Source organism: Artemia franciscana, chromosome 19 (assembly GCF_032884065.1).
Source record: "Artemia franciscana chromosome 19, ASM3288406v1, whole genome shotgun sequence".
NCBI lineage: Eukaryota > Metazoa > Arthropoda > Branchiopoda > Anostraca > Artemiidae > Artemia > Artemia franciscana.
In genome coordinates this window covers 19045539-19059764 of record NC_088881.1, presented here as the reverse complement: position 1 = coordinate 19059764, position 14226 = coordinate 19045539, and the positions used below count along the sequence as shown (strand labels likewise).

The window sequence follows — 14226 nt, the reverse complement described above, 5'->3', positions numbered from 1 at the left end:
TGGAGGGGTTCAGTGATTTGGCGAGTTTGGTGCTTCTGGACGTGTTAGGACGATGAAAATTGATAGGCGTGTCAGGGAGCTGCACAATTTGACTTGATAAAGTCGTTTTCCCAGATTCGACCATCTGGGGGGCTAAAGGGAGAGGAAAAATTAGAAAAAATTAGGTATTCATAACTTACGAGTGGGTGATCGGATCTTAATGAATTTTGATATTTAGAAGGACATCATGACTCAGAGCTCTTATTTTAAATCCTGACCGGCATTAAGCCTCTTATTTTCCTTCTTAAATCAATCTATTGATTCATAGAATTTTGTTAGAGCTCATACCATATGATCTCTTGGCTCTTAGCTCTTCTTGCCTCGTCACAAGTGCCATATGAGCTCTTAGCTGTTGTTCACCATTGTAATCATCCAATGACGACTACGAGTGCTATTTATGACTGGTTTTGCTCAGCTCCAAACCCATCATAAGCCTAACCTATGTCGGAGCACCACATCCAATGCTGGAGACGGGTGAAAGATGTTTTGTATCCGTTATCCATCGAAGTAATGCACTTGCCTTTGGATCTCTTTGTCTTTGTTGGGATAATCACCTGACAAGGTGTATTTTTCCTGGTTATATTAACCTCGATAAAAGACTAGCGGCAATTCAGATATAAGATTGTACCTGGCACCGCGAATTTAGGAATAAAAAAAAGATTATAACACTAAGCATGTTTAAAATTAAACTTGATTAATCGGACTGGAAATTTCAAAGCTGAAGACTTACACAAACATAATTGTTGAAACATATTGAAAAATCAGGACAATTTGGAAATAGGAAGAGGCGGGTAGGACTATGGATTCTTCTAACCATCTTATACATGAGTTGTGTTGCATTAAACTGGAGTTTTGAGTGACATGTCGCACTCAAACCCAGTGTGAGTTCTTAGGTATACTTATAAACTGAGTCTAGAGGGGAACATTTCTTGCATACATAAAAACGGAAGAGAGATTTTTCGCTGGAATGATTTATTTGGCGTCTTATTAAAGCGGATATATAAAAGAACTTTTTTCGCACATGATCAAACGGTTTTCCCCGGTATGAGTTGTTTAGATGATCCTTCCCATGTTAAATCCTTACAAAATATTTGGCTTTTATTTACACTCTTCTTTTTCTGTATCGTCCTTTTCAGGAAAATTTATTCATAAACAAAATCAATCAAAACACAGGAAGCCTATATAATTAACACAAACTTATGCGTTACCGCTAAGCAGCTTGATATCGCATTTTCCAATCAAACAGCTCATGGTAATGAACTGTAAGTAAGGAGCGATTCGGCCCAATAGTTACTGAAACTGTTAAAAACAGAATTTTAATAAAAGTAGATTCAAAATATATAAACACTATAAGTTTCAAATATTAATAACAATAGGTTTCAAATATATAAAATTCGTTAATTTTCACATTACCAATCAAACGCAAAAATTCGCCTAATTTTCGAAAAAGGAGGGAAACCTTATATGTAAGAGGTATAAATAATGAATGATCCTTCTTCAGCCTTTGCTCTTGATGCTAAAATCATTGAGCTTTTTAAAAACACTTCTCAGTCAGATTCAATAGCCTCTGTGTTTCAGGAGTCGTTTTTAAGAACTGAGAAACAAAGTAAAACTTGAACGGAAAGAGCAGGGATATGGAGTGGGTAGTCCCCTTCATATACCGAGTAATTTCTGTACATTTCAAGTTTCAAGATTGCTCTTTACTTTCAGTTGAGAAAACTTGTGTTTTGTATTGAAATTCTTACCGTTTTTTTTCAAGTCGTGCCAGGAAATCCCCCTCCCTTGTATAAGATTTTTCGTTGAAAATCCCCAGATATTTTCCTCCCGACGAGAAATTTTCCCTGCAGAAAATCCTTCCACAGACCCTCCCCCCCAGGGGATACGGCCTTGGTGTCCATATACATAATTTTGTAGACTAAATACACTGGAAACATTGAGCATTCAAATTTTCTGAAATTCAACTGTAAATTAACGAAAATAACGACAAATTGCGGTTACGCACATGGGCTGCTTGTAATTGTCCATCTTCTTTTTTTTTTTTTAAATAAAACGCAAACGATGAACACAGGTCTTGTTTGGGAATGGCTATCTTGTCTAAGGTATTGAACCTTGCGATGAGTATAATTAACTGCTCTCTTGTGACACAGTTTAACCTACTGCTTGGAGCCTCTTAAGTTAAAATCATTAGCTCAAGTTCTTGGAAACTTTAATGCCGAAATTCAGTGCTAATACAGTTTCTACCATCTACAGTTTTGCAGGCTATAAGTCCTATCTATATAAAGTGGCGAAGTCTACTATGTTTTTTCAGGAAATTGATGATAATGATGGCCGGATGGTATTTGCTTTTGTCTTTTATGTGCTGATTGGTCTGCTCTTTTTAACCACATACAGCTTTTTCTCAGATGTGGGTCAGCCACTGGTTCCTGATTGTTTTCTTGTGGGTAGTGCTGAGTCTGTCCTAAAGTGTGGTAAGAATCCCAAGTCTTGTTTTAGCTACTGCTCCACTACTATTTCCTATCTTTAAGCAGGTTTAGAATACATTTTGCTCCCCAAAATTATGATCTCATGCGGAATTCACCTTCTAACAAAGTTCTACTTTTTCACTAAATCTATAGATGAGCCTCTCATAATTTAGTATTCTCTCAAGCTTATGAAGATGTTAATATCGCAATTCTGTTTGCTCAAATCAATTGCATGCCTCAGTTATCCTAGCGGCTAGGGCAATTGTTATTGGCTATGAACGAGTGAATAGTAATTAAAATGGGTTCCTGACAAGGTGGTGTGCTTTCTCCATATATTTTGGCTGGTGTTTTCAATTATTACACATTTTATTTTTTGGTTGGCCATAGGCATCAATTCTGGAGGGGGGTCATTTTCCCTGCCTAGATTTTGAAAACTACATCTTGCCCCCCCCCCTCACAATCACGTAAAATTACACCAATTTTTGACTATCGTGTCGTTCCATTCATTTCCCCACACTCAACAGTGTTTTGTATTTCTTTTTTACTTCTTATGACAAATAAATAACAAAAAAAAACTTATTAATTCGTTTGTAGATTTCAGTTGTTGCTTGCATTTTTCACTACTGCTGCTACTAACAACTCACTGCAGCACCGAGCAGCCACCTGAGGCCCACACAGCTAAGGGCTTTTCTCCCCCATCCCAAACTATTCAAAGCCTCCCTCTTTACACCCTCCCAAGAAGTTACCATATTCCTCGAATCTTTCTTACGACATCCTCCGACCCATTCGGGGACGACCTAGATTTTGTTTTGGCCAACAAAGACGATCTGTGACAATCTGTCACCCATCATCCACAAAGCGTGTCTTGGCCTTCTAATCGTAGGAAACGGGATTGAAACCCATTTTCGTACAGCTTACTGTTTGAGATACGGTCAATCAGACGGGTACCCAAAACAATCCTTAGGTAATTTCTCTGGAAAATATCAAGCAAATCCTTCTCCGTTTTTGGAGCACCCATTTCTCCATTTATCCTGCATCTTTTGACTGGATCATCGACACTGATTAAAACAAAATATGCTTAATTTTTCTCATAGAGCTCACATAGAAAAATAGAAAAAATATACAGATAAAAAGTGAGTCTTCCAAGATAGAAAACCAAAATTTGTTTTTTTTTTACGTCCTAATTTTACACCCGTTTCCTGGATTGAGGTTGCTGTTTTTAAAATTGTCGCCGAATCTTTTAGAATGCCATAAATAGCTTTAGAATATTTTTTATTCTTTCTGGTCAACCCCAAGCACAAATATTACTTGTGTTGTGTTTTGGGAATATATTTCACCGACGCCCCACTGCCTCTTCGCAAGTCACATTTCACAGGAGATACAATTTACTTAAAAGCAGAAAAAGACGAAAAATCGGCTCGCCCCTTTGCATTTCTGTAAAACTGGGTCAAAACTATTATAAGGGATTATTGAATTCTTGTATTCGGGTCTTCAATCACACAATTTATAACTTACCAGTTCGTACTATACAACTCATAAAGTAAGCTAGTTCTTCATAAAATAAGTTAATTTCATTAACTTTACTATTAACCAATCTCCAAATTGGTCAATATGATTGATCAGTCAGATACAAAACCGTGTTGTAAATGGTAATAACACGTGTTAATAATGGTGGTAATGGGGGATTAGTGTCCGTAGTAAGCAGTGCTAAATCGTCAAATGAAGGTTATCTCGATTCTTTACCAGGTTTTTTAAAATAAATTTTCATGAAATTCAGATTGGAAGTCATGTTGATCGTTCATTTCAAATCTATTATTACTACTACTAACAACCCACTGCAGCACCAAACCACCTGAGGCCAACACAGATCCACACACTCTTCCTTTGTCCTTCTTCCTCCATTTTAAATTAAATTAAGAAAAATCCTTTGACAGTAAAACGAACCTTAGTCAGTTCGAACCTAGTCAGTCAATTGATTCGAGAAGTTAAAAAGACTCCAGAGAATTAAAAAAAGGGAAACTACAGTGTTATATGTTTAAATATTTTCGAAGGAAGCTTCAGACGAAACGCATTATTAAATTCTCATACCCCCATCTACATTCTCGTCTAGAAAAGCAATCAAAATTTGCCCTCTGGCTCGTCTAGTAGCTAGTTTAATGGGCACCATTTTCAAGGGGATCATGAATCCACCAGGAGTGAGAACTTTATGGAACTAGTGCTAAAATAGATAAATTTGATTGAATGTTTACCCCCCCCCCCAAAAAAAAAAAAATTTGGGATCTTTATTATCCCTTGAAAAAGATTAAATAGAAAGCTGTCTATTTGTCACTAGAAGAGAAAAAGGGCGGGGTATACTGTAACTTAATCAGTATCGTTTAGGAATTAATATTTAAAGAAGAAAAGATAGCCATGAGGGTAAAGGGTGAGGTAAGAAGTTCTGATAAATTTGTGATTTCTTTTTGTTCCTTACAAAATCTAACATAAAAGTGTATTATTTGTACTTTTATTCGGAAGAACTCTAACATTTTCAGGAAATTTAGGGGTGAGCATATGCAAATTCAAGAGACGTAATAACAAATGTTGATCTTCTAAAATGATACACACTTCCCACCCATCAAATGTTAGCTGGAGAGACCTGAGTCAGTTTTCAATAAATAAACAGAAAATCATAATCAACATAATTTACTTTCGTTTATCTGTACATAATTAAATACACACTAAGTACATGTTTATAACAGTAAGAAAAAAAAATATGGCTTTCTGCCAAATTTCTAATAAACTTGACTAGAAAATTAAAAACAAACTTCTTTAATAGTAAATCCAATTTTCATATGGCCAGGGTTGCCACCTCAACAATGTTCCTGCTAGAATGATATTGTTAGACATTTCATTTCTGTTTTGGTCACATTTAATTTTATATTTTGTTGCTCAAAATAGTTTAACCCAGCGTTGGATAAAATTCAAGACTTAAAATTAAATTAATAAATATATAGACATCTAATTTTCACCTTTCAGAAAGCCAAGTTTGATTTTAAATATCATAAAATGAATTCAGCCAAGTTTGTATAAACAAAAAATCAAAAATGGGTAGCAGCCCTGGATGTAAATAAACATAATTAGCTTCTTTATAAGTAAATTCGATTGTTTAAAACACAGTGTAAAACAGTAATTACAAGTTCTCAAAAATTATGTTGAATAACAATATAACATCGACCGAAAATTTTGGTTGATTATTGATTAGTAGCCTATTTTGTCAATACTTTACCATTTATCTAATTATCATTTTGACCATTACAGATATGTATTTTAATGATGGCCACACAAACAAAAGATTACAACACCTGAACAGAACCTTGGTTATAAAACATAGAATTGTCTATACCGCATATTGAGTATTTCAAGTTCATCTTTCAAATTCTTAAGAATTAATCATAGCGTCATAAAATTTAAGTGCTTTCGCCCAAAACTGTATTTATCAAGCCTTTTTGAAATATACGATCAGTTTTAAAGATATTGTTTTGGCAATATCCGGTAATATTTACGAATCAAACAAACTCTATGTTTTCAGTATGACTGGGAAATCCGTTCTAGAAAACCCCCGTGTAGAGAACGCGTGGGAGGCTACAGCTTCCCTAATCGAGCACCACACAGGGAATCATAGGGAAAAGCTAGGGCTTAGCACAAACTAAGACCATGTATCTATTTAAGGTAGCAGTGACCTGTGTTATCGGGATTCAAATTTAAGCAAATGCGACCCTTTAACAAAGGTACAAAGGCTGGCCAGATATTGATCACATCAGCATACTATATAACTGCAATGACATTCATGAAACAATCTATAGGATTTCAAACTATAGAACATTTTCTAGTGGAAGAAGGAAATATAACGCAATTCTCTGTTATACAAATGGGTCGTGGAAAATGACTGGGGAAATACATTAGTGCATAATTTTCTAAAAAACAAATTCAAATAATTCATACTGATTTACACTGCGCATAATGAGGCACTCTCATAAAAAAAAAACAAAAAAAACTGCTGACTCATTAATTTGCCGAGAAGTATTGTCAATATTGGCAAATAGTACAAAAATATCACAGCTTTGAGTACCAGCCACGAAATGACTGAGTACATCCTTTTTATGCAAAACAGAACAAAATAAAGTTCACTATAAAGAACTTAAAGAACTTAACACTGTTAAGTTCTTCGAGTTCTTCAATTGAAAAAACTTAACACGTGGATGTTTCTTCGCCTTCCATTGTGCAAGAAATATTCTCCAATTTATGAGTCAAATGCATCTTTCGGCAGTAAATATCCGATTCCAAATTTTCCAAAATCTAAAATAAAAGGAAGTTAATTATTATTCTTAGTTAATAAACAAAAAGAAAAAACAACACTGAATTAAAAGAAAAACAGCAACGAGGATTCATAAAAAAAAGCAAAATCTAGTTGATGGGGTAAATCTTTAAAACAATATGCGTTCCATTTAAAGAGGATTTTTCAAAGGAACACAATATAATAATTCCAGTTGTTTGATTCTACCTTTTCGTTATTTAACATAAAAGAGGTAATCTGCAAAATGCAACAAAAGTTTCAGCAAGAAATCCAATGCTCCCGTCTAGGGATAATCATTAAACACAAAGCTTTCATAAAAGACAAAAAAAAAATATTATATTTAATGATCTTTAATGAAACATTACCTAACATTTACCTCGGCTCGCAAAAATTTCTTGCTTCCCCCACGCAAAACAAGTCCGCTTAACCCCTTATCTAAACAAAAATCTTGACAGCTCCAACGATCCCCCAACCCTGAAAAAAGCAGTGTAGACTTGTTGAAACTACGCACAGAATTTCTAAGCATTTTAATAAAAATTTATTGAACGTAAAACAAAAAATGCTCGCTCGGCTTCAGGTACCCATTGACTAGCGTCAAATTGTTTTCGGGCTGTAATTGGCTATTTGGCTAAAACACTGCCTTTTCAATTACATTTTACTTTTATTGTATGGATTTTTTTTTTCATGTTTTCATGTAATTTTCTCGAGCTTTAATTTTTTTTCCCTTTTTCCGTTGATGAAGGCTTTCGGACATACATATTTTTTCATGATTTTTTTTTGTTTCACTGTCTTAATTAAAAGTATTCATTTCGTTTTAACGCAAAAGTTAAATTTCAATTAACGTACTTATTCATAACGTATAACACAGTTATATTCTAAAACGCATGAGTAAAGTCCCTGTACGATGTTCATTTTTAGAAAACATATTAAAGGAATTAGTTCCCTGAGTTTACTTGTTAGTGTACAAAAATGTACAATTTCAGTGTTTGATTCCTATTTGGAATTGGATCTGGTAAAGTGGGTCAACAATTCTCAAATTTCATCAGGTGACACAGCATTCAGCAGCCTCTTACTCAGATGACCCTAAAACCCACCATCTTCAAATTCAATGAACATAGACATTCACTAATCTCCAGCACACCCAAATGAAGGAATTGACAACGCTGAACCTTATACGAGGCCAGTCAATTTTGGGAAATTTTATATAGATTAGAATACTATATAGATTTTCCAGTTTGTTTATTTATTATTTTTACATAAATATATGTTCATTTATTATAATACGTATTATCAATTAACTAGTCTCCACTTGGTTTATAATTTTACGAATACTTCCTATTATTTTTTATTCGGATATTCTACAACTACTACTGCTAACAACTAACTGCTGCACCACGCCACCTGGCCCACTAGGCACGGTCGTTCTCTATCCCAATCTATTCAAATGCTCCCCCTTTACACCCTCTAAATAAGTTCCGATTTCCATTAAACGTTTCTCAAAACATACTCCCATCCTATTGGGAGCGACCTGCTTTTCGTTTGACCCTAGATGGTTGGCCAACAGGGACAATCTTTGGCAATATGCTATCTTTCTTCTGCAGAACGTGTTCTAGTCACCTTAACCTTTGTCTCCTATAGCCATAGAAAGTGGATAGATAGAACCACATTTTTCAAGCAGCTTAATGTTTGAAATACGATCAGTCAGACGAGTAGCTAAAATAATACACAGACAATTCCTCTGGAAAACATTTAACAAATCCTCCTCCGTCGTTTGATGCACCCACGTTTCAGAATCCTACTTCTAATATGTAGCTTCTAATGTTCTAATCTTAGTTTGCAGACTTATCTTCCTAGTCTTCCAAACTTCCCTGCATCCATCATCTTTATTAATAATTTATATATATTTATTAATTCATATTTATTAATTAATATTATATTATTATAATTATTATAATATAATTATTAATTAATATTTATTAATATCTATGTAATTGAAGCTACCCACTAGATCGCTTTTCTCGTTACCCACCATCATTTTCGCTCTCATTTATTTTTATCATTAATTTTCAAACCTATACGGTATTATACCATTATATGTACCATAATATATACCATTAAATTTTCACAATTTTTCGTTGTTTAAGACTATTTTTCCAATGGAACTTTGTGATTTCAAATCTCTTTGATATCCATTAAAAAAAAAATACAAGTGACAAACCTGCTCTCTATATTTATCGACATATATGTAAAGTTCTTTCAAGGCAGCGTTCGTGTCAAAGACACCCAAATGTGATACGGATAATTGTTGCATCCAAGAGTTCATTTCTTGCTCAGCGACGGCTGGCATTACGGACACATCACCATAGAAATTACTAACCATTTCCCGAAACCTGAAAACCATCAAATTGTTAAAATCACATGTCAAGTTAATATACTAAACCATCAAAAGAACAAGAGATAATACATGTAGAAAAAATAAGCATGTTGTGGTGAGAGTAGAGACAATAAGGGTAGAGAAGGATGGACACAAAAAGAATGAATGAATAAATAAATTAGGAATTATCTTTATGAAACGTAAATTAATAGATATAGAAAGACAAATAAAAGAAGGAGAGAAACGTGAAAGGAAGAAAGATGAGTGAGATAAAGAGGGGAATGGGACTACAATAATAAAAATTCAAAATATAAAAAATTTAATATAGAAAAAATATATATAAAAAATTCAATATGAAAATATATATTAAAACTGAACATTTATTCGTTATGTTTGCAAGGTTCTTGCCAGGAAGGAAATGTTGGTGTGATGAGCCTGAGATGTACGTGTTACATAGCTCCCAGGCCTGAATTCGGCACACATGTAGGCTACTTGTTTTCGTTAAAGCTTATCGAAAATTACAAATTAATGCTACACTCACTGGTCAATAATTTTACATAAATATTTGTTTTAATTAATTGCTCTTTTTATTGATTGTTGATTTTAAAGTTGTTGTTTTTGTTTTAATTTGAACTTGATTCTTTTTTTTTTTCAGAAAGTTGGACACACAAAAGTTGTAGGCTTTAGTTTAACTCTATGTCATTTCAAGCTTGCATATAAATTTGTATGACGATGGCTATAACTGTGATTATTATATGTTTTATGCCTTATCTTTTCTTGTGACAAAACCTGCCACTGATCGGCACGATCGTGTAAGGCGATTGACAACAAAATCGTTTGAGTTTGAAAAATGGCAACTTTACCACAACCTATATGTCTATATGGCTCTCATGTATTTATTCACTTCCACCAAGGTGATTTTAATAAAAAAAAAAATCAACGGCATTTGCAACCAGAGCATCTCAGTCAAAGAGCCAGTGTGGTAATCCTGGCTCTTACTGCCCACTGCGACATGCTGCCCCCTATTAACAAATGAACTAACATCATTTTTATACAATCCCACTAATAAGGGGGATTAATGCCAGATTTGCCTCTCACTGAATCGGACTATCTGTCTTGACTTTTTCTACAATTAGCCATGTTTGAATAGATGGCCACAACTATTCAATTTTAACTCAAATTCTTTTAATTTTGTTTCATTCGATTTTATTTGATATATTCGATTTTAATTAATTTTAATTCGGTTTTAATACAAGTATTGGTCCAACAAGAGAGGTATACTTACTCCCGCCGTTTAGTCGTGCCATTTAACCAAACACTTGGAAAAATATAGATTCTATGACCATCTTAGCTCTATGAATATCTACCTTATTTTTCCTGCCCTAGGAATGATGCATGGACGGATAAAAGATAGACTTATCTATTAACAAATGAACTAACATCATTTTTATATAATCCTAATAAGGGAGTTAATGCCAAATTTGCCTCTCACTCAATCGGACTATCTGTCGTGGCTTTTTTCTACAATTAGTCATGGCTTGATGCCCACAACTACTTGATTTTATTTCTGTCTTTGATGTTAATTCTATTTTGACTATCTGTCGTGGCTTTTTTCTACAATTAGCCATGGTTTGATACCCAAAACTATTCGATTTTAATTCAAAATCAGCGGACTACAGTAGGTTTACAACGGACCACAACGGACTACAGTACGAACCTACAGTAGGTTTTAGTCTAAAATATCTCTCCCGCTTCAGCAGCTATTTGCTTGCTCAGAAAGCATTCATGCTGTGACTACACCAAGGCTGTAAAAACCAGTCAAGTCCAAGCAAAACAAGGCACAAAGTTTACCTGAACTAGCAGACACTCTTCAGTCAGCCATACCTTTATTTTTCGATTTATCCATTTTTCAAGACTAAATTCATAATTTTCATGGGTAAATAGGTCATTTACTCAAATAGCTGCAGAAGGGAGGGGATGCTTTGCACCTAAACAAGTAGTTTAGAACGTACTCCCTCCATAAAATCTGATAAGCTCCTCCCCCGCCCAAGCTCCAGTCAAGGGTCAAATGAATACACATCTAAAGATTAGAAAACAAAGTTACCTTGGAATGTCTTTGGCAAATAAGAGTTTATTCGACGGTGAGTCTTTGGTAAGGCGATGTTCTGAAGATGAGCAGGCGTCCATAAACGTCTGGGCTATCACGGACAACGAGGCATCAACAGTGGGTGTTTTGTTGACATCGAAAACAAAGTCTGGATTTTTGATGAAGTTCACCCAGAATCTAAGGGGTAAACTATTTGATTTCCAGGCGTGTAGTACTTCAGGGTCTAATATATTGTGCTTTTTGGCCCCTTCATCAAGCAAGTCAAATAACCATTTAATTGCAGGGGGTAAGTCATTATCGACTGTTAATATTATACGGAAGAAATCTGTAACAAACTTTTCGATTGTCCCTTTGGTTGACAATAACCTGAAAGAGACGAAAATTGTAAATCACATTGAAAATGACGATACAAAACAAGAAGAAAAAAATAAATTACACAGAGACTACTGCGTTGGAAAAACATGCATACGCTCGTTTAGGCACGTACACAGGAGTTGGGGTTTGGATTCCAAAGTAGGATGGTTTTTACAATTATTCCTGTAATGTACTGTAAATTGCTTCTGAATATCCGCAAATAGAATTCGTGTATACACGTGCAGAGTTCTGCATTCAAAGATCTATCGCACACTAAAGAATAGAAAAAGAAAAAATGACAGTTAGTTTGGGAATTGATACGAACAACTACATGTATCTGATACAAGTGATATGTGACCGTTGCTGTTGTTATGGCGTCACTGGACCTGGATAAAGCAACACATAGAGTACTTACAGACTGGGATGGTCCTCAAGGCAACTCCTCAATGCGCCTCAGGGCTAAGCAGCCCCAGCATTAGCCATACTGTTTCCGTCAATATAGCAACTTACTCATACCTAGCTTAAATAGCATAATGGAAACTAATAAAATCAAGGCTATGTGGTCTGGGCTTCTAATATTGTTCATAAAGGTATGAACGAATCCCAAAACTGATGTTGTAACATGGCTAGTAATGACACCAGTTTAAGCCCTGTATGCAACGCTGACAAATGTTGATAATTATTGTGCATTTCTGTGAACTAAAGATTAAAAAATGAAGAAACTTGTCGCTTTCTATAAATTACCAAAGTAGATGGCGGTTAAGAAATTATCTTATTCAAAATTGATTCCTTGTTTTCCAGCAAAATTCTGAAGTAGAAACATATGGATAGAAGGGGAAGAGGAATCCAAATCTCCCCCCTCAATTATTGAACATTATTATGCTTTAATTATTTGCCAACTATTGTGTGCACACGTGTGCCATTCGGATTCCTTAAAGCAAAAAAACCTTAATAAAAACTATAGTACCTCATTAGGTCACTCCCAGTCTGTCAAGATACAATTTGAATGTTAAAAACTCGTTCACAACTATAAGCGTTTCAAGCACATAATTTGATTTGTATATCATAAAGCTACTAAAAGTATTATAAAAATATTCGAGCAACACTAAAAAAAAGCAGAGATACAAAAGAGAATAAAATTAACAAGTGAGTGAATATTTTCCCCGTCAGGGATGTCTAAGAATTTCCTTCACCCAACAATCCGTGGCCATCTGAAATAGCCTCCCAGCAGGAGGAATCCCTAAAATCCTCTCTCCTGAAGTGTTCAAGCGAAGGTACAAGAAAACCTTCAAAGCTGAGAATTAAACGAAGAAATTACAAGAACTAGCGGCATATCTTCATGTTTGGTGGAACGCGAAGATTGTATTTAAAAAAATACAACATTGTCAGCGTTTATTTGAAAACTCTATTATCCTGGTCTCTCTTAGACAAATCATAATTTAAAAATCAATGTGAATGGTGTGTAATAAGGGCCATTTACATTGAGGTTGCGCCACCACCGAGGTTCAGCAAATGCTAGCTCTTGGAATAAACTGAATCCAAGCGTGTCCACAATAATGGTTTAGCTATCATTCATAACTGGATTTGGTGTTCAATAGGTATAAACTTACTAAAGCCTAGCCAATCAGGATATTCCCCAACAGATTGATTGCTCGTCAACTTTAAAATTACAGCAGAAATGTATGCTACCAACGGGTTTATAGACATTAAGATCCGATGGATAGAGAGTAAGGTGGTCGATGAACAAAAACATACAATCCACAAGCCTATCAAAGAAGCAGAACTTTTCCGATGGGGTAAAAAAAAAAAAAAAAAAAAACAAAAAAAAAAAAAAAAAAAAAAAAAAAAAAAAAAAAAAAAAAAAAAAAAAAAAAAAAAAAAAAAAAACAAAGGATTACCTCGAGTGCCAAAGGTATGTTAGTTGAAAAGTTTGAGAATTGTTTTAGTAATAATTAAAATATATCAGGGAGTTTACCTGAAAAATATGGCTTCATTATAATAGATGTTACACATAACTATAGAAGTTTGTCTTTAGACTGGAGGGAGATAAACACTTTTCCAGTTCCGGATCGTGGCCGATCTTTCCTACCTCAAATGACGAGAATGTGCCTCTTTAAAAGGATTTTGCCTTATTTTGAGAAAATATACACCTTTAGTTTTGAACACGACTGCATGCTTAATAAAACTGAAACACATTTGAAGATCTTTGATCTGCAACTCGGAAGGTAGATACTACTATAATAGGGTGAGTTAAAAGCAATTCAAAAAAATTTAGGGGGAGGGGGTGGCAAAATACTTGTTCTAAATTCTAGGGGGAGGGGGAATTTGTTATTTTTAAATCACTCAAATGAAAATACCGTAAAAAGGCATTCTTAGAAGAAAATACTCCCCAAAAATGTATTTTGCAAAATCTAAGGGGAGGGGAAATTTAGAAAGCACAATCCCCCCTGCCTTTGACAATAGACGCCACTGTAAACAATGCTATTGCTTGTGAATATGCCCCTTTACAAAGACGGCCAAATTAGAACTAAAAAGTAAAAAAAACTGAAAAAGACAA

At 34.6% G+C, this 14226-nt stretch overlaps 1 protein-coding gene across 1 annotated transcript in view; it reads right to left on the bottom strand.

Moving 5' to 3' along the window:
- Positions 1-5167: 5167 nt before the first annotated feature.
- The window catches only part of LOC136039374 (plexin-B-like), a gene marked incomplete in the record, with an annotated part of 235955 nt that continues 226896 nt past the window's right edge, over positions 5168-14226 (bottom strand). Inside the window, 3 exon segments of the mRNA XM_065723049.1 lie at positions 5168-6836; positions 9053-9224; positions 11313-11681. Coding sequence (XP_065579121.1) covers positions 6729-6836; positions 9053-9224; positions 11313-11681 — 649 coding nt within the window.